The 24,452-nt window shown below is 38.8% G+C and overlaps 1 protein-coding gene across 7 annotated transcripts in view; it reads right to left on the reverse strand.

The window, feature by feature from the left end:
* Positions 1 to 24,452, reverse strand: part of tox2 (TOX high mobility group box family member 2) — a 99,635-nt gene that overhangs the window by 61,335 nt on the left and 13,848 nt on the right. For 4 of the 7 annotated variants that reach the window (XM_057338460.1, XM_057338459.1, XM_057338466.1 and 1 more), the window contains exon 2: positions 311 to 403. The exons of the other annotated variants lie outside the window; for them this stretch is intronic. In XM_057338460.1, coding sequence (XP_057194443.1) covers positions 311 to 403 — 93 coding nt within the window. The remainder of the gene's footprint in view (positions 1 to 310; positions 404 to 24,452) is intronic. 7 annotated transcript variants of the gene reach the window in all.

Raw genomic sequence — 24,452 nt, forward strand, 5'->3', positions numbered from 1 at the left:
GAGAGAGAGAGAGAGAGACCTTGCGTCTACTTCAGAAAGCAAGACAGCAAGATTACGATGCATTATAAAACTGCACTTTTTGTTGAATTCTGAGGCAGAAGTGCATGAATCTTTCATATAATCATAATGCATTATGGGATTGCTGAATCTAAGCTCATACATAGAAAAAAGTTGTGAACTATAGCTCATATAAAGTCTATAAAGTACTCTAATGATCTAAATCAAACTGTATTTTGATTTGATCTAACACACAGTTTGAATGTTCTATGTCATTTGATGTGATGTGACAGTATGATGGGATTGTTCTCACCCCTACAGAGGGCAGTCGTTTCCCCTCGGGGTTGGCTCTCACGGGTAAAGCGCTGTACAGCCTAACACCTCGATCTGCTACACTGTATCTGTTCTGTAGAGATGGACAGAGACACAGATTGAGAAGACGAGAGAAAAACACCACCAAACTTTAGTTTTGGGAACACAAGCAAACGTTCAAACCGTTCCACAACATCATCACAAATAACAACAAATCAAATCAACAAGACAGAAATATTGAGCTGAGGAAATGTTTGGTAGACGGGGTTGTTGTATTCTGGTTTAACACTAGAGGTCAGAGGTTTGTTCGAATCCCTAAAGTTAACCAACGAGCGACAGTGATGTTTATCTTAAAAACAGCACTAATAACATATTGAGCACAGCAGGAATAATGACATCTCAACTGATTTCAGTCAGTCATGCTGGCCTGATCCCACCGTGTGTACATGTGTGTGTGTGTGTACGCGTGTGTGTGTGTGTGTGTGTGTGTGTGTGTGTGTGTGAGCGTCTCCTTGCTCCTGCTCAGTGTGTGAGGCCTGTCGGAGGAAACACTCCCCGCAGGAGATTTGGCAGTCTGGGCTTGGGAATCGGAGAAATCCAACATCTAATGATTCACACCAGAGGTTGTGCCAAAAATACACGCGCGCGCACACACACACACACACACACACAGTACTTTTTTACTTATTAAGTAAATATCCAGCCGCAAGTTCTAACTTTTACCCTTAAATTCTTCTCAAAAGAAAATAAATCATCATGTGTTGTAAAACATATGACATGATTTTCTGCTGTAACTTGACGATATATTGATAGTTTATCACATTTACATTTATGCATTCGGCAGACGCTTTTATCCGAAGCGACTTACATTGCATTACACTATACATTTGTTTCGGAGTATGTGCAATCCCTGGGATCCAACCCACGACCTTGGGCATGCTAGCGTCACGCTCTGACCACTGAGCCACAGGAAAGCTTATCAGGTACAGTTTTCAAAAGCTTGACTAAAATGTTCCTAATAATCTTAAAAACATTTCAATCTGTAGGTGTATGTCTAAAAACATAATCGTGTCAACATATCAATTTCTTTAAAGTATATTTTTCAAATGGATGACCAAAAAATGAAGAGAAAGCAGCCGATATTAGACTGGGAACTCTTTAAATATACTCTTTAAAAAGCATCTGAGGGTGAGACCTCAAGAAACTGAATGATAATATGCCAAGAGAACGATTTTGTGGCTAAAATATAGCATAGTGTTGATTTATTTTAGGTGCTTTTAGTCACAACATAATTATCACACTCCATAGTTTTGATGGGTTTACTATTTGTCTAAAAGGTAGAAAAAATCTGTTTCCAAACTTTTGTCTGGTTCTGTACATTTACATGCAACCAAATAATCTGCTCATAATCAGATTGACGACTCAATCTGACCGAAAACCCTTCATGTAAACACCAGAATCAACGCGATCAAGCTCGATCAGAATAAAACTTTAATCGGACCGGAAGGGGTGATGTACTCCTGAAATAATACGATCAGAAAATGAATCATGCAAACTCTAAAATACACCTACAATAGCGCAATAATGCTTATGTTTATTTCTTAATTTGTTTCAATATTTGTAAATTCAGTAATACTTTGACATTGTGCAAGGCTCATGTGTTCTTTCACAGCATCACATATCAAACAAAGAACATTTTTGTTTTTATTGAACATCTGAAAACGCCGTATGAAAAACTCTCTTGCACTGATCTTGATTTAGTACCTTCAGAGATGAGGTGTGAATTTGATGACAGTTTACAAGTTTTGTTCGGAATATTTATACCGTACATGTACATGTCTATGGTACAAAGAGAGAGAATCGGGTGAAACTACAGGGCAGATATCTCACTGAAGTTGTCATGCGTTTTCTCTGATTTGTGTCTCTCTGTGTCGCAGCTAAACTCAGACACACATCTCGGGGTTTTCTGCATGTTGGGTTTTCCTGTTACCCGCCGCACGTGTCTGTAATCGATGTGCCCTTTCCAGCAAACTTTACTGTAAACCGTGGGCGACTCGAGGGGAACGTGCTGACCGAGCAGAAGTACAGTATCACAATGATTGTGGTTTGACTGGAAGTTTATTAACTGCTGACTTTTATAAAAAAATTAACTTGTGGACGGTTTGAAGTGAAGCGAGAGTGGTTGAATAAAAAAGTGACATATTTAGCAGTTGGCAGAAGAATGACACATTAGCTTCCAGTTCCTGTTTTTGGGTTACTTACACGACAGAAACAAACAGACGCAAACACGCTCACAAATACTTTGAATTAATACCAAACCAAACAGTGCCGAGATGAACCGCGACATTTGATGCGAAGCAAAAGAAATCACGTTAAAATCAACAGGGGACGACAATAAAAATATTTTTTTAATAAAATACAGCAAATTATTCATAATTTATCAGCCAATTATATTCCTTTGACAGCTCCCATAAACCAATCCCATGACTCGATTTCCCTCTCCTAAACAAATATATGAATTATATTTGTGCCGCAGCGTTCTGCAATGCAAACACACAGCGTTCTATAGCATAAAGGTGACCACATGAGATGCTGTGAGGACACGCTGGTTAAAACCGCTGATACTCTGTCAACTTTTTTCTTTAACATGTTGCCCAAAGTCGTAAATAAGATGAAGTGTAAGAGAGAAGGTGTTTAAAAACAAACAAACGCACAAAACAATCTGCATTAAAGCAGCAGCTGCTACATGCAAATGTCTCTTAAACCGCAGCACCATTACTGCGTTTTGAATTTTGGATATTATTACAATGCAAATTGCATAGGGCAAGAGATTAAGTTGCAATTATGGCCTGAAAAGCATGACGAGCGATGGAAATGTGCTATTTCGGGCTCTGCGTCCTGCCCGTCCGCGGGAGGAGTGTACTTAGTCATATTAAATATAGTATAAAATACTGGGTGGTAAGAGATTGAAGCAATAAATGCCATAAAGACAGAGAGTGTGTGTACACGTGCAAGCTTTAATGTGATTGTTTAACATTCTGAATAAGTGCTCAACTACACTGACCTGTGTGTGTGAGAGAGAGAGAGAGAGAGAGAGAGAGAGAGAGAGAGTGTGAGAGAGTGAGAGAGAGAGAGAGAGAGAGAGGAGAGAGATGAGAGAGAGAGAGAGAGAGAGAGAGAGAGAGAGAGAGAGAGAGAGGGGAGAGGAGAGAGAGAGAGAGAAGAGAGAGAGGAGAGAGGAGAGAGAGGAGAGAGAGAGAGGAGAGAGAGAGAGAGAGAGAGAGAGAGAGGAGAGAGAGAAGAGAGAGAGAGAGGAGAGGGGAAGGGAGAGGAAAGAGAGAGAGAGAGAGAGAGAGAGAAGAGAGGAGGAGAGAGGAGAGAGAGAGAAGAAGAGAGAGAGAGGAGAAGAGAGAAGAGAAGAGAGAAGAGAGAGAGAGAGAGGAGAGAAGAGAGGAGAAGAGAGAGAGAGAGAGAGAGACAGAGAGAAGGGGAGGAGAGAGAGAAGATAGCAGACAGAGAAGAGAGAGAGAGAGAGAGAGAGAGAGAGAGAGAGAGAGAGAGAGAGAGACCCATAACTGAAAATTTAGCACCATTCTAAACCTCACAATTATTATTAACCTCATTAATTATAAATTATGAGAAAATAAGGGCATACATAAAGTTCTGTGTGGCACTCAAATTGAAGAAAAAAGTGCTTAAATGAAAAAAACGCAACAAATGAAAATTGATAAACAAACGACACCTAACATCCGCTGTCAGATATTTTAGACTCTCAAAATCATAGCAGAAACGCAGATATGAATCCTACTGAGAAAAATTTGGATTTAGCTTAGACTTAAAGTGATCGTTGACTCAAAAATGAAAATTCGGTCATCATTTCCTCTCCCTCTTGTCCTTTCACACATGAATGACTTTCTTTTTTCCCGCAGAACCCAATAGAAGATATTTTGAAGAAAGTTGGTAAGCGAACAGCACTGGCCCCCATTCACTTCTATCGTGTGGACACAAAACCAATGCAAGTGAATGGGGGGCCGGTTAACAACATTTGTCAAAATATCTTCTTTTGGGTTCTGCGGAGGTCAGAAAGTCATACAGGTTTGAAATGACAAACTGGTGAGTAAATGATGACAGAATTTAGTATTTTTGGGTGAACTATACCTTTAAAGGGACAGTCCAAAAATTCTGTCATCATGTGGTTGTAAATCTGTCTATGACTCTTTCTTCAGTGAAAAACAAAAGAAGATATTTTGAGAAATGTCTCAGTGGTTTTGTGTCCATGTAATGGAAGTCAATTGGGTTGTTCCTCAAAATATTCCTTCTTTGACAGAATATAGAGAGAGTATTCTGTCATTTAAGAGAACTGTTCTGGTAAATAGATGTACCTTTCTGTCTCTTTGAAGGTAAATCGCAATTAAAATGAACACAAATATAATACACAGCAGTAATTAACAAAGAGAGAAAAAACAGATCTGTCCTTCACACGTCTTTTTAGAGTAATTGTTAGATTTCTCTTCACATCCGCCTCAGACTCTTGCTCATTATGGAAATAAGGACAATCGTTATACTGTGTGTGTGTGTGTGTGTGTGTGTGTGTGTGTGTGTGTGTGTGTGTGTGTGTGTGTGTCAGGGTTCTCAAATTAGGATAACACAGGAAAATGGGGGTAGTGAAGAGAACACCTGCCCTACAATACTACAGCTTCTCTAAAGACTCTCTCACACACATTCAAACGCTATCCAAATGAGGACAAATCACATTTATGCATTTAGCAGTAAACAAGTCGGCAAACTAAACACTGCATTCAAGCTATGCATTTTATCAGCATGTGTGCCCGTGACTTTTGCACTGCTGACTGCAATGCGCCACCAACTGAGCTACAGAAACAGAAACGGCTCGGTCACTTCATTTGGTTAAAAATGGACGAAAAACAATTATATAGCAAGTACATAACTGAAAGTGTTGAAACGTGCTTTTGAGTATGATTTCGTGGGAAATGTCACATCATTTGAGTTCAACACACAAAGATAAAGTAACCTGCAATGTTACGTTTCAAACAGAGATGGCGATAGAGAGGCAAATCATACAAATTGCTGCTTTAAAAGGAACCACGGGCATAGAGAGATGTATGGCTTAATACGCTGTAATAGCCTTACACTACTAGCCTTGGCGTTGGAAACGCATCACTATTTTCATTTCCTTGAAAAAAAAAATGTAAAGCTCATTTTAACCTACGGAGGTCGCCATTTTCGTTTTCGATAACGTCATCTGGTTGCGCGCACAGGCAGCCAAACGGAACACAGACACACTTATCAGTTTTTCTGTAGATATAAGGCGCTTGTATGATAAATATATCTATTAAAACAATGCTAAAATAATAAAAAAGAAAATAAAGAGGCTATTTGGTCTATTTTCATACATTTTAATATTGTTGGACAGAAACAATTACAAACATACATATTAACAACCCAAAATCATTGCGAATTTAATATATACGATATACTTTTAGCTATTATAAAATGCATTTATCCAGATTTTGACTGTTTGATGTTGATACAGTCTTCTCTCGCTCTCTCTCTCTCTGTCTTAGCTGACGGGGGCTAACATTCACGTCTATAATACAGAATAAATAACCAAACCGCAAGCATCTTGCTACCGTGTTTATCAATATATTCTCATAATGTATAGAGTATACAATAATAGTGGATGATAATGTCTTAAATAGTCTTAACTGTCTTAAAGACGGAGGTTTAAAGCTGTCATTTAATGCATGTGTTTACCTTGAACAGACGCAATTGAACGCGTTCTTTAACGGCAGGCAGGCTGGCTTGTGTCAAGAGGACATACCGCCACCTACTGTCCCTGTGTATTTATACATCTGACCTTATGTTTGACGTCTCATATTTTACTGATACATGTTTAGATCTATGGAAAACGTGTGTGCCGTAGCGTTAAGAGAACAGGTTTAGGTTGCATGTGCAACCGTTTGACGTCAAGTATTTTGACGCAAAAAAAAATGGCGGCCTCCGAGTTAAAATATTTTTTCAAGGTTTATGAATACTGCGACAGTTGCGCTGTTTTTCACTTCACATTTATAAAGTCAATGCAACTGTTGATATATTAAGCCATACATCTCTCTATACCCTGGGATCCCTTTAAATAAAGCTTGTTATATTCACTACAAATTAACCCAAACCCTAAAACTCACTAAACCTTTTGTGCATTTTACAGTAAAAAAATATTTAAAATAACTGAATGTGAAAAATAACCTCTGAACCCAATTCCTATCATTTACATTTAGTCATTTAGCAGACGCTTTTATCCAAAGCGACTTACAGAGAGTTCAGGGAGCAATAAAGCGATATGTCATACAGGAGCAATAATACAATAGGTGCTAATACAAAGTTACGAGTTTCAACAAAAGCCAGACCACTACCTGTTGAGAGAAAAAGAGAGGGTTAGTGGTTTTTTTCTATCATACCTTCATGTTCACAGTGAAAGGTGTTTGTGAATCTAAACTTGTTCAATGTGCCACATTTTAAGTGTGATAATATGGTGTGGACACACACGTACAGTGTTTAGAGTTCTGCATTTACGATGAAGTTGTGAAGTGATGTGACAGATCGTCTCATTAATTCTCTAAAGAAACTATGTTCTTACAAACCTCTCGCCATCCATTTACAGGTTGTTTAAAGACAAACCTGAGCAGTGTTACACATGAAAACAGTGATTTGCATTTATAGGTTATGAAAATATCAATCTTCGTATGGCGGTTGTCAGGGTGATGCTCTGGTTGCTAAGGTGTTGTGATTTCAATGATGTACGCTGTAGAAGTAAACGCTGGATAACATGTGAACATTTGAGATCTCTCTGCACGTGTTAACGGCTTGGATAAGCGTTTCGTTCCCCGTCGATCTCACACACACACAGATTGAAAGTATCAAGCCAGTCATGTTACTTTCATTTCAAACACTCAACAACACTAACACTTCAATCGGCCAATGGGAGGCGGTTTCTCATCTCACGTTTCAGACGAAAGTCATGTCACAACTGACTGTTCACATCATTAAAACTGAAAACGCATTCTGACTGTCCATCACCATTTTGGTTTTACACAATGACAAAGACGCTTGCAGACAATCTGAGATATTTCTAATTTGTTTGTGATAAGGTTCAATCAAAAAGGTCTATATTTATCTCTATTTACTAGGAGAAACGTTTCGGATGAAGCTGATGCATGTTGTGTTTTCCTCGTTACATTTCCGAACGTGTTTCTCGAACCAATGGCAGACGAGCGTTTCTCGCTCTCGAGTCTCTGCTGTTACATCACCCTCCCCTGCACGCTAGCAACACAAAGAACACTTGCATTAAAATAATCTTCCGTTTGCAGGCCACACAAAAGAAGGAAAGTAATTTCTTAACATGAAAGCAATCTCCTCACAACCATCTGCTCGCCGTCTAAATCAAAAGTGCTGTTTCCAGAGAACAGCGTCCAAATACTCCTGCCAAACACACATTTGAGACGCTGCGTAGTTTGAAAGAAGCCAAGTAGCGAAAACATTGTTTTCCCAAGTTAGAACAAACTCCTTTGGATTGAATCAGACAGATAACAGACTGCTGAAAATTATTATCCTTTATTCTGTCCAAACACTCAATTAGAACTTAAGAGTTCGGTTTTACAGTGTGATGTCATCACTTAACCTTTTTCACAGTTCTACAAAAAACTAGCATTTATGTACTATTGCTTGAAAGAAATCTGAAAATCTTAGAAAAGGATAGAAACAAACAAAAAAAACAATATTATGATGTAAAAACTCTACACTATTGAAAATAGCGGTTCCTAAAGATCTTTTGTCAGGCCGTATGGTTCCATAAGGTATCTTGAACCATTTTAGCACCTTTACTTTTAAGAGTGTATTTGTGCAAAAAACGTTTTTTATTATACACTACTTTCAAAAAAGATGCACTGATACTAAATTTCTCCACCGATACCGATACCGATTATTCGGCGTAATATCTGCCGATACCGATTCTCAAGATTAAATTCTAAATGTTATCAATTAATATCGAGTATCAAACTGGTGATGTTTCTTAACATTTTCTAAATACAGAGCACACATTCATTCAATTTTCCTGTCCTCTGTTGATTGACAGAATATATCGGCCCCGATCATCGGCTGTTTTTAAACGACCCATTATTGGCCGATGTATCGATACATCTCCCCTATCAAACTACGCTGATTATTTAAACACAAAACAAGTTGGCATGAGCATTTTACGAACCGTTTGTGCTACAGATGTGACTTGTTAAGAAGAGGACGGCTTTTATTTTCTAATTGACAAGACTTACAGTTTTCACTCGGTGGGGGATAAAAGTCCCACTGACAAATATAGAACGAGTCAGTAAAGCTGAACCTACAGACCAGAATATTCACACTTTAAACCTTTACAACATCACAACAATGAACTAATAAAATCCACAACAACACCCTCTAATCACAACAGCCTTGCACAAACACATTGTCTATTATGGCAGGTAACTAAAAACTGAAATCACATGTAAGGACTTTTAATTTGTATTATAGTGATGGATTGTGTAGAAAGCCTGTAAATGCAAAAATAGCTGAAATCTATCTCCATCAGAATCTCTAATACCTTTATAACATGTCAGACATTTATTATAGTAGCCAAAGACTTAGACTGGCGACAGAGCTGGTGACACTTTTAGCCTGAAAGTATTAGACCTCTTACTGTATGATCTCATAGTGTGTGTGTGTGTGTGTGTGTGTGTGTGTGTGTGTGTGTGTGTGCGCACGTGTGTGTAATGAACTCATGGGGTTTATTTTCCACAGCAGATGTCTCGAGTTTAACAACACCGTGAATTAACGTCCATGCTGACAGAAAGATCAACATGTATTGAAAAAATGAGCGACATAACACACATGTGCACATATACAATATAAATGAATATGATAACCAATTAAGTATAATTTAATTTGGATTCAATTCAAATGTAGGCGCAAACACACATGCATCAAAACGTAAAAGTTAATTTTAACTCATTTCTATGTAAACATCGAACATATATAGCAGGTGGTCCATAGGAAAGAAAACTCTTATGTGTGAGATATACCGTTATTATAGGTCAAATAGTTTAGAAAACTTCATAAAACCATCTTTTACACTCATATTCATCGCGCTCAAGTGAAATGAACCACAGAGTTGCTTACAGGAGCCAAATAACGTTCATAAAGCCACGGCGCATGAGAATTAATTCTCTAAAAATAAACGTTTAACAGCTCCGACTCGAGACGGATCTGGCAGCCGTGTGTTTACTTTATGAGTAATGCAATTACATAAACTAAGAGCAGAACATCTCCGCGAGTTATTTAGCCCTGATCCGGGGTCAGTTTTCACTGAGAAACAGGTGTCGCTGGCGTTTTGTGCAGTGTGGGAGATGCCTTATATCTGCTGAAAACATGATTCATTGTTTTTGATGCCGGTGCACCGCAGAGATGGCGACAGCAAGCGCTCTGTGATATTGAAAGTGCACACTAGATATTGCGGCCGCAACAAAGCACCAGACAGTCATTCCAGCAGCATATTATAACATAACTGCCTGCCCTGCTGTCTACATAGGGCACTGCCTTCTAAGTCGGCATCCTCACGGAGATGAGGAACTCTGCACAAGGGCCTTAAATGTCTACAAATGCAGTCTAGTTAGGGAGCTTGTTAACTTCTGGAATAAAAGCGCAGTGGTATTTATATAGTTTAGGAGTTGTAAAGGCATAATGGGTTGTGTTGTTTGAAGACGGTATGTAAATGCTCTGTTGTGGTACCACATAGTCATTAACATACACTTCAAAGGAATGATTTATGTGTGCATATGTGCATATGTGTGTGTGTTAGCACACAATACAGAGACTGTGTTTATCTGATGGGGGGTCCTGGTAATGCCTCACATTCCAGTTTCTGGGGGAAAAATTTCACTACCATGTCTATTCACACACACACACACACACACACACACACACACACACACACACGGTCCACTAATGCAAAATGGCTGTAAATGATACAACATGCATTGGTTTGTGTTACAGGTAACAAAACCCTGGCAGCTGTTGTCGGGGGTCTCGCGTCAGCAGCTACACACCAAACGCAGTGAGTGTCTACATGTGTATGGATGACTCCCTTCATAACACAATCACAAAAACATTAACATGGTATTCTGACATGTTACCGTGGTAATACCATGCTATTCTTTGAAGTACCATTAAAATTTCAACAGAATGTTTATATACAATTCTGTACCACGGTGCATCTGATGCTATCATTGAACCAGGTAATCGTAAACTTTGTGTGCAATACCTGAATAAATAAACGAAAAATCGTAATATTTGGAAGAAAGATGAAATATGAAAACAACTTTTTTATTTTTGTGTTTTTGTAGAAAGTACCCCTAGAAAATAAGCACCGTTGTATTGGACCTTTTTCACGTTTCCGGGTTTCAGCAGCGGAAGTCGTCAAAGTTGGGTAAACTTCTATAGCGGTGAATGGGAGATGACCACAAATATATCTTTTTGCATTCTCGTTTGCTCAAATAGCAAAAGAAAAACTCAACGATAGTGTTTTAACCACTTTCAACAAAATGAAAAAAAAAAATAGAAAGACTCTGATAACGGCAGTTAAAAGAGAGAATGACGTCAAATTTATACGCTGTATAAGAAACACCCTCGCATTAGCGTTAACAGTTTTATTGTAATTTGATGCAAAGGTAATATAATACAAAGTATACTACTTATAAACGTACATACATTTAAAAAAATAAAAGAAAATATACGAAACATTTCTGGGGATTTACGATGCTGATGACCGTTGAACACGCATCACTGGCTTGTGAAAAAGGTCCATTGCCATAAAAATAAAAAGACCGCATTTTTTGAAGAACCTATCGTGATGTACAGTATATATAGCCTATATAGCCAATGGCCTATACACGAGATTCAATTGAATAATGTAATATTTTACAGACACGTCTGTGTATTCCTATCAACAGATAGAGGAGCGTCGTGTAAAATATCAGCCGGACTGGTCCACCTTCCCCAGTGATAAACTCTGCCAGTCTGGTATCAGTTTCTGCTTGTTTCTCTGGCCGGATGCCCAGCGTCCATTGTTTTCCCTTCATATCCCACCCTGCACTCATTTACGCTCCCCCTCTTTCCCTGTTTGTTCACCGTGGCAACCGTCCTGCGCTCTGATTGGTGGGGATATCTGGCAGCTCAATTAACCGGTAATGTAGTGTTTACCTTTCAAGAGGAAGTCCCAGCGACAACACACACACACACACATGTGCTTGCGTGGTGTTTTGTGTATCTCAGGTGCACCACTTACGCAACATGTAGAGAGAAAAATGTTATTGCTCAGATGTTGCATTTAGATGTGTCATTTAAGTATCGACTTGGTCTCAGATGTTTCTCCTGACAACAGAAACAAATAATACACCGTAAAAAATGATTCTGTGTCGTAGTAGATTTCATGAAATTAATTAAGTAAACTTTACTTGATACAATTGAGTTTAAGGTGAGTTTGAGTTTAACCAAAATTTAAGGTAAAATGATAGAAAACATCTCGGAATTATTGAGTGAATTCAACTTAATTTGATCATGTTCAACCCACTTAAACTTGTATAAAGGATCTTTATTAATTATTTTGTGGTGGGACTAAATTAATTATTTTAGTTAATTTCACTAACTGAGCAGTGAATTTAGAGTTCCCAGCATGCTTTGCATGCGACAGCATAAAGAGAGTCATTTTTGTGAAAAGTGCTATTTTATGTGCTTCATAATAAAATTAAAGACTTGATAGTTTATTGTTCAGTTGTCTTTAAGATTTAGAAGAGATTCTGTTTGTATTTTTGAGTTTCGTGGTTACCATCGTTCAGAAGAGCGGTGCTTGTGCTTAGGTCATGGGAGAGCTCATGATGTGTTTTTTTTCACTCAGTGAACAGTCATGCTGCTAATGCCAATACTGAGACAACTCTCAGCTTACTTGTACATCATATATGTTCTAAACGATAATAAATGTTAAACTGAAGTTAAAAAAGATCAAGAAGTTAACTCCAATGCTCAAATTAGTATTTCTTGTGACATTTTCTTAATTAATTTAGGTAATTTTACTTGATTTATTCATGGAATATTGCTTTAAAATTACGCTTTACAGTACTTTAAAATAAAATATGTTTTGTGTAATATTGTTACCATAATTTTAAGTAAATATAGTAAATATCCGTGTAATTCTTTACAGTGTACTGTAATCGTTGAAAAATCTTATTATCTTATATATCTTATAATAGACTTATTTTCGCAGGAGAAATATCTGAGACACAGATGAGACTTAAAGTCCCCGTGAACCGGACGTTACGATCGTTTTTACTTCCGTATTCTGACACATTTCCGAGTGAAAAGGAGTTTCAAAAATTAGTGGGCGTGGTTTGCGTTTTTCACTGCGAATTGATTGGATGTATAAAATCAGTTGAAGGGGAGGAGTTAACGGATGCTCCGCCCAAGCTGTCTAATTTACGTCATTTGAGATTGATAATCATTTCAGGGCGGAAGTGCATTTTCAGATTTTAACTGGAGATTATGACGGCACACGAATTTTAAAAAGAAAATCACCCACATTGATAAACTATTTGCTATAAATGCTGCAATATTTCATGAAAAAAATACTGGGACTTTAAGACAACGTTTTCATTTGCTCTCCATTTAATCTCACTGACGTCTATGAGAAATAACTAAGACAAAAGAGATCTCGTTTGTTTATTTTCAAACTTCTTACGCAAAAAAGCCTCTTTTATTAAACAGAAAATACATTTTCTTTTGACTTTGGGATGAACTGTCACCTGTACATACACCACACATGCATCTGTGTCTTGTGACAGCTCGTAAAGTTTCGCCTCAGGATGAGCTGACGGGACACAAGTTGTTTGCGATTGTTCGAGATATCAAGGCCTCGGGCTGACGTTCACCGTAAGCAACTAAAATTAAGCAAAGAGTGTATCAACAACGTATAATTTCAGCAAAGGCGCTCTTACGGTAGCAACCGGGTGCTTGGAAGCCGGGAGAGAGAGAGTCCTTCATTCAGTGGTTGCCAGTTGTATAATGAGCGTGTCAGTGTTGGTTAGCGTGTCTGTCTAGCGCTCTCTCTCCCCGGCTGCAGACAGCCCTCATTAGCCCAGTAATGGCGTGCCGCAGGGCCTATCACCACACAGAGGTAAAGAGGCAGAGACACACATGGACAGCAGATTTTACAGTAAAATAAAGTCCGTGGACGGCGAACGGAGCGAGGGATACGGAGGAGAGAGAGCCAGATGTCTGCGGTCGTCCTGCCCCACGGGACTCTAGCGCTACAGTCTATTAGCACATAATAATATCGCCACAAACATGACAGAATTACACCCGCCCACAAATTAAAACCCAACAAGCTGCTGCGTAAATGAATTAGAAGCGAGGTGCGATAGCATCTCCGTGTTTAAAAGTGTTTACACCGATGACGCCATTACAGAACGGTGTGTCACATTCGGTGTGGATTGTTGGGTCAGTCGGGGGAAAAAGCGTTGAACGAAACTACAGTGAAGCGTTTCATTAGTGTAATACGCAGACAAGAAAACAAGAGATGCTAGTTGTGGTTAAGTAAATTATTGACTTTCCTCCTCATAAAAGAAAGCAGGTTCGACTTCAGCGTCTCTTATCGGATAACTGTCTGATAAAAGAAGGTTTGGCTTCCCATTTTTCACACAACGCAACATCAACATTCATTTCCCATTTCCAGACCCAAACGCCGGAGAAGTGTGGCGCGTTCAGCCCTCGCCACACCAAAATACAGTTGAGATGAGAAGATAAGAGGGTCACAGAGGTCACACATGCAAACACAAACACACGCGTGTGCAACAGAAAACAGATGCCCAGCTTCTGGTTAAATATCTACCTGAACATGCATATGTGTGTGTCAATAAACACTAGTGGCCAAAACTGATATCAGAGAGAGATTTTTACACAACATTAGCTTTTAACACCCCCTCGGGTTCACACACACACACAAACCAAGTTTGTGGTGCAAGATGGACCAAACACTAAACTTTTAAGGTATTTATGAGACAAAATTATTTAGCACAAAAGGCAAACTACAGCAGTAAATAGGGGTTTGATTAAAACACACACACAAAAAAAAACACATAAGGGATCGCAGGTAAATGAAATAAAAGATTTAATACTAAAATAATCTTTTGACTACAGAAGTCATTCGTTGGATCTTGACTTGCGTTCTGCTTGTGTGTTTTGTGTCACTTTTTGCCAAACCTTTCTTAAATTCTTCACAAAAATGAAGAAAAAAAAACATGCATACAAAATCTCAAATACATTTTTATAGTAAATTTGAATTAAAAAAAATATTTAGCCATTGCTGTGTGCAGTATGACTGACATGTTTATACATGCACGTAACCCTTAAAAGGACAGTTCAAGCCAAACAGAATTCTCTCATCATTTATTTCCCCTCGTGTGATTGTACATCTGTATGCGACTCTTTCTTCTGTGGAATACAAAAGAAGATATTTTGAGAAATGTCTCGGTGCTTTTATGTTCATACAATGGAAGTCAATGGGGTTCAGTGTTGTTTGGTTACCAACATTCTTCAAAATACCTTCTTTTGTGTTCTGCAGAAGATGGAAAGTCTTGAAATGACAAGAGGATGAATAAATGATGAAAGAATAATCATGTTTTAGGCGAATACTTTCGGTAACCCAGCGGTATGCTAAAGCAGCTTACAGCAGTGGTGGCTCACACGCATTTTCTTGCAGAATTGTGGAAAAACACAAAAGTTTTATGTTCGGTGCATCATCATTACAAAAGCAAAAACACGAGATGATATTTTGTCGCATTCATCTGTCGCTTGCAACACGCCTAATGATAAAACAGTTCAAAGCATGCTTGTCACACTTCGGCCGTAACCATTGTTCATTTTATTGGTGATACCATGATAATTCAGAAGGATTGTTAGACATGTATGTGTGTATGTATGCATGTTCGGGGTGGTGGATGCGGAGGCGGGGGAGGAGAGGGTTAACCTCTTATCTCAATGCGCCAGAACGCATTCCTCCAAGAGGCCACAGTTTACTAGTTTCCTGCCCGATGCCCTATTTTTACCCCTCTCGTTACCCATACCCTCCACAGCTTTTTCCTCCACACACACAAGCGCTTCCTGCCATTCACAAACGCTGCTACCGTGTTGTTTTAAAGGGTTATAACCTGTGCCAAGCCAACGGCACCCTGACTAAACCGAAGGTGCTGAGGAGTCACTCAGGAAATGTTGTGCATGTTCAGATCGCTTCGTGAAATGACATTTACTTTGATTTTGATATATACAAGATGTAAAGAGGATTCCTTGATGTGAACAAATCTGCTCAACGAATTAGTACACATAGCAGGCTAAGGGCCCTATCATACAGTACAATCGGGGCGATGCAGCGCCAGCCGACACAAGTGTTTTTTGCTAGTTTCAGTCCGACGCAGTTTTCATTTTCATGTCCTGCGCCACGTTGTTTAAATAGAAAATGCATTTGCGTGCTGGTCTGAAAACGAGGTGTGTTTAGGCGCATTGCTATTTTGAGGCAACTGAAATAGACTGCGCCATTGACCCATTGACGCCGCAACATTATTTAGCTATTTAAAGAGCGCGTAAGTAATATGCGCTGCTAGGCGGGTGCACAGCGCACGTACAATCTTCTTATTATACAAAGAGGAGCACACAAACATGCCAAATATTACAAATAAATGGATTACAATGTAAAAAATTATTATTGTGGACATAAAGATAAAAATCCGGCTTGTCCTGTAGATGGTCTGCTCGCGCGCTTTGACCTCTCGCACGAGCAGACGCGTTTCCTTTCTGGAGAAGTGTCTGCTCTTCCAAATTCCCACCGTGTAAATAGCGAATCCGCCATGGCGCGAGCGCAACTGGCTCTTAAAGGGAATGGGAGATGAGACTCTGATTGGTTTACTGCATGGTTCACCCATGACTCATTAAGAGAATAGGGACCACCCTCTTAGACCACCATGCGCTTAGATCGTTCAAATGGGGCCCAAACACTTCTTTTAAGAATCACAGTTGTTTTTTGTACACCCAAGATGGAACATTCTTAAAGAACCGCCCTTACCATTGGTTTAAAAATGAAGGTGCTTAAAAAGGTTCTTCACAGCAATGCCATAGAAGAACCATTTTAGGTTGCACAAATAACCACTCAGTCAAAGGTTCTTTAAAGAACCATCTCTTCCTTGAAGAACCTTTTTTTGTGGCGCAAAATCATCTTCGGATGTTAAAAGTTCTTTATGGAACCAAAAGGTTCTTCAACACCATCGACGCACCTTTTTTTAAGTGTACTGCTCAACAGTGTCGACTCTAATAGTAATATTTCACAACCAAGCGTTCCTTCCCAATAACAGTTCTCTAAATGCACATTGTCGCCTCCACTGAAGTGTGTCTGTGGTATTTTTGTGGAAATAAGAGATTGTTTGGTGGTGTATGAATGAGAATTCAGCGGTTGGCTTACTGAATGGTCGTGGGTCACCAGCCATCATTGAGATTCACAACTGAGATGGTTTCATTAGCGCTGGAGCGTTTCAACATTCAAGCAGATGGTAAAATATTGGAAACACATTCATGTTTAAAAAGCCTAGGTATGAAAGTAAAACATTTAACACAGTCTACAATGGCTATTAAAACCATCACTGCTTTTTGTGCGAGATGTAAGAACCATCAGAAATCTCGCTCTCTCTATTATTCTGTGTCTGATATCATTTTACGCTCTCCGTTCACAGCCAGTCATCGGTCTCACCGCACAGAGCAGGTCACAAACAGCAAAAGTCAATAGAAACACAAGATCATTTGAAATGCGAGTTAATAATGAGTAACGCCACGACACGCGTTGGGCAGGAAATCACGTTTGGGGAATTGAGAGTTGAATCTATTTTTCACCGAAGGATATAAAACACAAAACGGAAGCTCTTATTCTACTTCTCCATTGACCGCCGGCGCATATTTAATCTGCTCATCAAAAGCTCTTTCGAAGATCTGGAGGTCGCGTCTTTTGTGTCTGCCCAAGGTCCCTCGGGTCTGTGTCTACAGTATGTTCGTGTATAATGGCGGTCGACTGATATGGGTTCTTCAAAGGCCGACACTGATATCTACAGAGCAGGGTGGCCTATGATAGGTGTGATATCTGTACAGTTTATTCACAATAAATCACACATACATTTGTATGAAATTATATTATCTAAAGAAAACAAAGATCACTCAGATGCCTCTATAGTGACAAATATTGTCACAAATTGGCCAAATGGAAGAGTTACAGATGTCAATAATATAAAAGTAGCAATAATGTTATTGACATATAAGTCCACCGCTATCATCTGTGTGCATGTTACTGTAATTATTTGGCTGTGGTTTGTCGAGAGAGCCACCTGGTGAGGTCTTATAAGAGTAGAACACTGGGGTCATTGTGTGTGTGATGGGTGATACAGGCTGAGTGACCCATTTAGGGGCCAGTCAACACACACACACACACACACACACACACACACACACACACACACACACACACACACACACACACACACACACAAGAGCCCACTCTGTGTACAGACATCTGGATTGCTTCGAAAAGAAAAGTATAAGTACGTATATACACACAACTGCATGAAAACACACACACACACACAAGCAACACAAATACACACTTCCTAACCTTATCATCACTTGCGAACACACAAACCTAAGTCAAACCTAAACCTAAACCTGGAAACATGATATTTAATCTTGATCCTGCTAAAGGAAAGAAATAAAACCATTTGAGTTTAAATGATGGGTAAAGTAATGATGTGCAAAGCTGTGATGTAAACTAAACTATTTAAAAACATGTGATTTGTCCCGCCCCATCTCCCTGTTTACATAAAAAATACATCATCAAAAAACCTGTGCTCATTCCCAACAAGAGATTTTATAGGGTATTTTTAAAGAGAAAGAGAGAGAGAGAGAGAGGGAGAATGAGCGAGAGAATGAGAGAGAGAGAGAGAGAGAGAGAGAGAGAGAGAGAGAGAGAGAGAGAGACGTCTGTCCAAAAAATTCATGTCCAATCATTCATCCACCATTCAACCAGAAAAAAATAATCAAAACAGGAATTATGGGTTCGGTGAAGCATACGGCCGCATTCCGCCCTCTCTCTCTCTCTCTCTCTCTCTCTGTCTCTGTCTCTCTCTCTCTCTCTCTCTCTTTCTGTTCTTCTCTATCCTCCCCTCCTCAGCACTCTTCAAAATATGCCAATGAAAAAACAATCGTACATTCCTCTTCTAAAAGCATTTCAAAATAAAATGTGTTATAAAACTATCATTTCTCTTTTGTATTTCTCTATCGTACAATAACAGCATGAGATAAAAATGCTATTATATATAATAAAACGTTTATATGGACCATATTTATTTCGCATGCATGATGTCCTTCATAAAATTAGCATGTCCAACAAACCATGGTATTATTACGAAACATACCCAAACGGACATTGTCATTTTATGACAATACCTCAAATTACCACGGTAAAACCACAGTACATACTCGAAAAAGAATCTACGTCCATGTTATATCCTATAAATATATTATTTGGTACAAAATGGTAATACTGCGGTATTTGTTGTCGAGTCTCTCCAGGTCAAAGTAAAGAGCGATGAACAGATTGTGTATTGTGTAAGCAGGTGTAATCGAGCCATAGTATCTATCTCAACATCGAGCGAGCAAGCGTGGCTGAAATGCATTCTGGGGTTGCAGACGTTCTTCATTACATGCATGTTGTTGATTTAATTAAGATCAACTTGTTATTTAAAAGCCTCTGTATGTATAAACTGGATGATCAAAAACAACATAACATGCCAGACTATACCCTGATGTGTAGTCTATGGATGTTTAGTCTGTAAACATTTTCTCGCAATTGTTTACTTGTTCAAAGAGTAGAACAAAGACGGAGGCTGTGTTAGAAAAGCAAAGCAGACGGTTGGCGATCTCGTCTCGTGGATAAGCAGAGGTGAAGCTGTCACTTTGTTGAGACCGCTCCGTTTAAAAACTCAAAACATTCAGGCTTCAAAGTGGCTTCGAATTAAGACGTCACTCGCTCCCGCGAGCTGGCATCTTGCTCTGGTTTCCTCCAGGAATGTAATCGGATTCCAAGCGACTAAATAAATCAAATTTGCGGTCGCTGGAGCGCTCGGCGAATACAATCGAATCAGGCCGCGCGCCGTTTCAGGTTGCGTATAATTAATTGACTTAATAAAACAAAACGTGCAAATTCACTAAAGGATTTAGCCGGAATTATCGTATCTAATCACGCAGGATTGCTAAAATAACTCATCGTATTTGTAAAGACCGGCTCCTGCAGCTGCCGGCGTGGCCGGGTGTTGATGATAGTCCCTGTAGAACGAGATGTGAACTCACAGAACGCTGAACGCTTGTTGTTTGGGTTTGCCTCCAGATCTACTGAATGATGAAATAGCCTCCGGGTATGTTTTACTGAGCTCACGGCGCTCAGGCGTGTGGTTTTTGAAACAGGTACATATGTCAGAAAGTTCAAATCAACATTGACACGGAACATTTATTCTGATTTTTTCATTGCTCTTTAAGTGTGTAGCTTAGCTTAATTTTTTTTCTTTATGCTATTCAATCAGAGAAATACAAACAGGACAATGGAAACAGCGAATGTTTCAATCTGCTCTCTGAGACAAACACAGCATACAATTATAAATGTTAGGAAATAAGAAAGAAAAGAGCAGAAAAAAATATGAGCATATATACATGAAATGCAGCACTAATAATCATCTCCCATCCTGTGGTACGAGTATATGAAGTAGTTACTATGTAATTTGTGTATAGCTTTACCGTATCCATGCACGCACACCTGGACGACCTACAGTCCTGCACCACACAAAATTAAGTATGCAGAATACAACAAATGTGCTTGACATGACTAGATCCATTTGTCACACAGAAGATGAAAGTATTTCTAGCTACAAACGTGTTTGTTTCATCATTTCATTAGAATTTTAACGTAAAGTGAATAATAATAGACAGCCACACAAAAACCTTAAGAGATTTCTGCATGTATTGTGACAATTCCAGTCCAGCGTCTGTTGAATTTCAACAGTCACTCAACAGCAATGTTAAAGGTTTAGAGAATGACAAGACAGATAAAAGTTGTAAAAGATTTTCCATCATACAGGCCAATTCATTTATGAACCGATCCTAAAATACACGTAAAAACATTAATATTGTGTTTTTAAACGTGAATACGAACTGGTTTTCTCTGAAGAATTCAAGACCTGAAAACATCGCACCTTTTTAGTATTATTTTATTTAGTATTTTAATGCAAATAAAGAGCCATTATTATTTGAAATTTGGGAGAGATGTTGTCAATAGTTCACAAAGTGAACCAAAAATGATCATTGTACCAAAACACGAACCTATACATTCAGAAAATATGATAAAATATTGCATTTTTTTCTTTTAGAATGGTCTCTTATTTTTTTCTGCGGCTGTGTTTATTTCCCTCACTGATTTTGTGAGCTTGCATGCTGCAGTTTTACATTTTGATTGGCTGTCAAACATTTTATCATTCATGAGCTGGAAAAAAAACGTTCTGGAATTCATCCCGACAATACCGTTCCTCCGTATCTGTATTGTTATTGTTCTATTATATCTGGACGGTTTTAAAGACGTCATCTTCAAAGACTCAAACTTTCCTGACTACTTTTTCAGAACATAAATACGTTGACGCTGATAAATATCGTTAAAAGCATCTACGTAACAAACGATTTCATCAACATGACCATGTGCTCCCGTATAAGCCGTAATGGCCCATTGGTTCAGTTGTGCTTTAACCAATGAGCAGGTTTGATATCAGAACACATCCGATGTGTTTAATGAGACAGATGATGCTGGAAACACAGATATTGTTTGTAGACGAAGGTCACATGAGCTCACATCTGTGTGTGTGATGGAGCGGAGCTTACGATGGCCGCAGTGGATTGTTGAAGGGTTTGGTAGCCTGGCTTTGGTACACCAGCTGTTACGGCTCTAATCCCACATTCTCTGTATCCGTCCTGAACACTGTCTTTCCTTTATTACGGTTTGTCATCTCTCTCCATCTGTCCATCCTCACATTTATACCTCTCTCTTTCTATTCCTCTGTCCTTGATGTACCTTCATCAACACACAACAATGCCCCCTTAAGAAATCTTCATTTCCACACAATGCCATCTAAAACATTCGACATCGAGCGAAAACACTTCAGTATCCTTTAATTGAGCAAGTCATTATTATCATTATTATTACGCTAGGTTTGCGATCCTTTTTGTCATTTCTGCTCACCGTTTGCGTTCGTCGCAGCAGGTGAACATTCAGCGAAACATCTTGGAAGCCAAAGAAAGTCATCTGGGTTGGCGTGAGTAAATAAAGTTTTATTTTCAGTGAATAATGCCGTAAACACAGATATTATTGTGAGTTCTCGGTGTGTTTTCGAGGTACATGAAAGCTTCGCCCCACACATGGCATACATCCACTGTAGCGCATTATAGCTTCTCTTCGTTTGATCTTTCTCTCATTTCTCTCTATGTCGAAGCACACGGCACCCTTTCTGAATAACTGTTCTGTGTGTGAAAGACAGGCGCTGTAAGCTGCTTTTCATGTCGGATTTACCACGGTATTTCAGACCAGGGCTGCTTTGAAACCCAGGAACGGTTTCATGAAGAAAAACACAGAAAGCGACAATATCAACGTCTCATAATACATCATCCGCTGGTCCCAATGCGTGTGTAAAACATGAGGACAGACACAGGTTATGTACTGTTTACACACAATACCCCACTATGTTTTAAACACCAGATGCAGAGAAAGTCAGTGCCAGCTAACTCATGTGAACGATTGTCTCTACTGTATACAAGCAATGAAGATGTTAATGTTGTACGAGAAGAACATTAGTGTATTTCTAACCCAATCCTAATGATTTAAAGTGACAGTTCACCCAGAAATGAAAATTCTGTCATCGTTTATTCACCCAATGTTGTTCAAAACCTGTATGTGACTCTTTCTTCTGTAGAACACAAAAGAAGATATTTTGAGAAATGTCTCGGTGGTTTTGTGTCCATACGATGGAGGTCACTGAGATTCGGTGTTGTTTGATTATCAACATTCTTCAAAATATCGTCTTTTGTGTTCTGCAGAAGAAAGAAAATCATACAGGTTTGAAATGACATGAGGGTGAACAAACGATGAAGTCATTTTCATTTAAACAAACCCCTAACTTTTATTTAGGAACCAGAATGTCAGAAACAAGAGGTCACACCCTGCCAACCAATCACAGCACGCTAGCAACGTGCTAAAAGTCACCCTAGCAACCACTCGTAACACTCTAGCATTGTGCGTTTTCCTTCATAAAATGTTGAAATCAAATAGATTTAATAAAACTTGCATGAAGGATTGTGCTTATGTACGATTATAATGGCATGATTTTTTTTATTTTCCAGGTTGTTTTATTGGGACGGTCACAGTAATTGACTGTAGGTCAACTACAGACAAATAAAAAAAATGTCTCTCTTTCTCTCAACAGGAAGTGGTCTAGCTTTTGTTGAAACTAGTAACTTGGTATTAGCACCTATTGTATTATTGCTCCTGTATGACATCGCTTTATTGCTCCCTGAAAAGTCGTTTTGGATAAAAGCGTCTGCTAAATGACTAAATGTAAATGTAACTACATCTGCATTTTGCAGGCATTTGTATATAAAGTGTGCACACGTTTATGTAGGTTTGCGTATTCAAACTTACAATACCAATGTGCTGACAGCTTCCAACACATAATCACTTTTATGTATTTATGTATGTAAGAGATGAACAAATCGTTACAGATCAGAGCTACTGTAGAGTTGCTAAAATCCCTGTAAAGTATCGCTTGTTACATTCAATTCAAATATTCAATCGCAATCATTTGTCTGTAAATTAAGAAAAAAGTTTGTCAGAGAATGGCAGATTTATTTATAAATGAAATGCAAATGGGACTAATAACGGTAAACTCATTTGCGCTCTTTGTATGTATAAATGTAATTATCAAATGAAACAGATGCCACAGTGTAACACTATAAAGTCATTATAATGAGAAAATGTGTTAATGGCACTAAATGAATGTTATGCTATTAAACGTGTTTAATTCAACTCATTTGTCATTTAAATTCAATATTCTATAAAAATGTGCAGTTTAATTCGTTTAAAGGTGTTTTGAAGTCGTACGCACTGAATCAGTGTCTATTGTAAATATTATAGGTACAAATACCTACAATTCCTGAGATGTTGTCACATTACGCACAACAGGTCTAAAACAAACCAACAGACTCAGAATGACGGAGACAAAGAAAGAGTATTTCACAACATACCGCTGCGGGACACTCGGAGTTGAGAGTGGGCAGCGTTTGCCTCTTAAAATTCCTGAGGTCTTTCTGAAAACAGAGATACGGCCGCCGGGCTCTTGTTTTTAGAACCGAGCCGGCCCTTTCCATTCATCCGTGGAACGCGGGGCCTCTCCGTCACTAAAAAAAGGATCCGTGTTTATTTGCGCATGTCTGTCATTCGGTTTTCTGAGGTTGAGATGCGTCACGTTTGCTCATTCTGTGATATACAGCACACCCGACAAAATCATCTTAACACGGACGCCTCAACATGTTGGAGACTGATGTTTTCTAAGACGGTGGGACAGCGTCCGTCATATCAAACTCAACAAAACTCAATGAAAGATCACAAACATTACACAAGGACTGACTTTCAATAAAAATACATTTTATTTGTCTGACCACCATTCATCATGTAGTGAATTACCGGCTGATCAATAAAACAATATTTTTACTTTTCGATCGGTCGAGTATAGAATCACTAAGCATTACTTTAAATAAACTATTTTTTACAAGCTTACTTTAAAGTTTCCAGCAGAAGTCTGGCACTGGAAAGATCTCGGCCTCATTAAGAGTTTATAACCCGACCACAATATCAATAGCGCAGATAAAAAAGG

This window comes from Triplophysa rosa, linkage group LG7, assembly GCF_024868665.1.
Source record: "Triplophysa rosa linkage group LG7, Trosa_1v2, whole genome shotgun sequence".
Lineage (NCBI taxonomy): Eukaryota > Metazoa > Chordata > Actinopteri > Cypriniformes > Nemacheilidae > Triplophysa > Triplophysa rosa.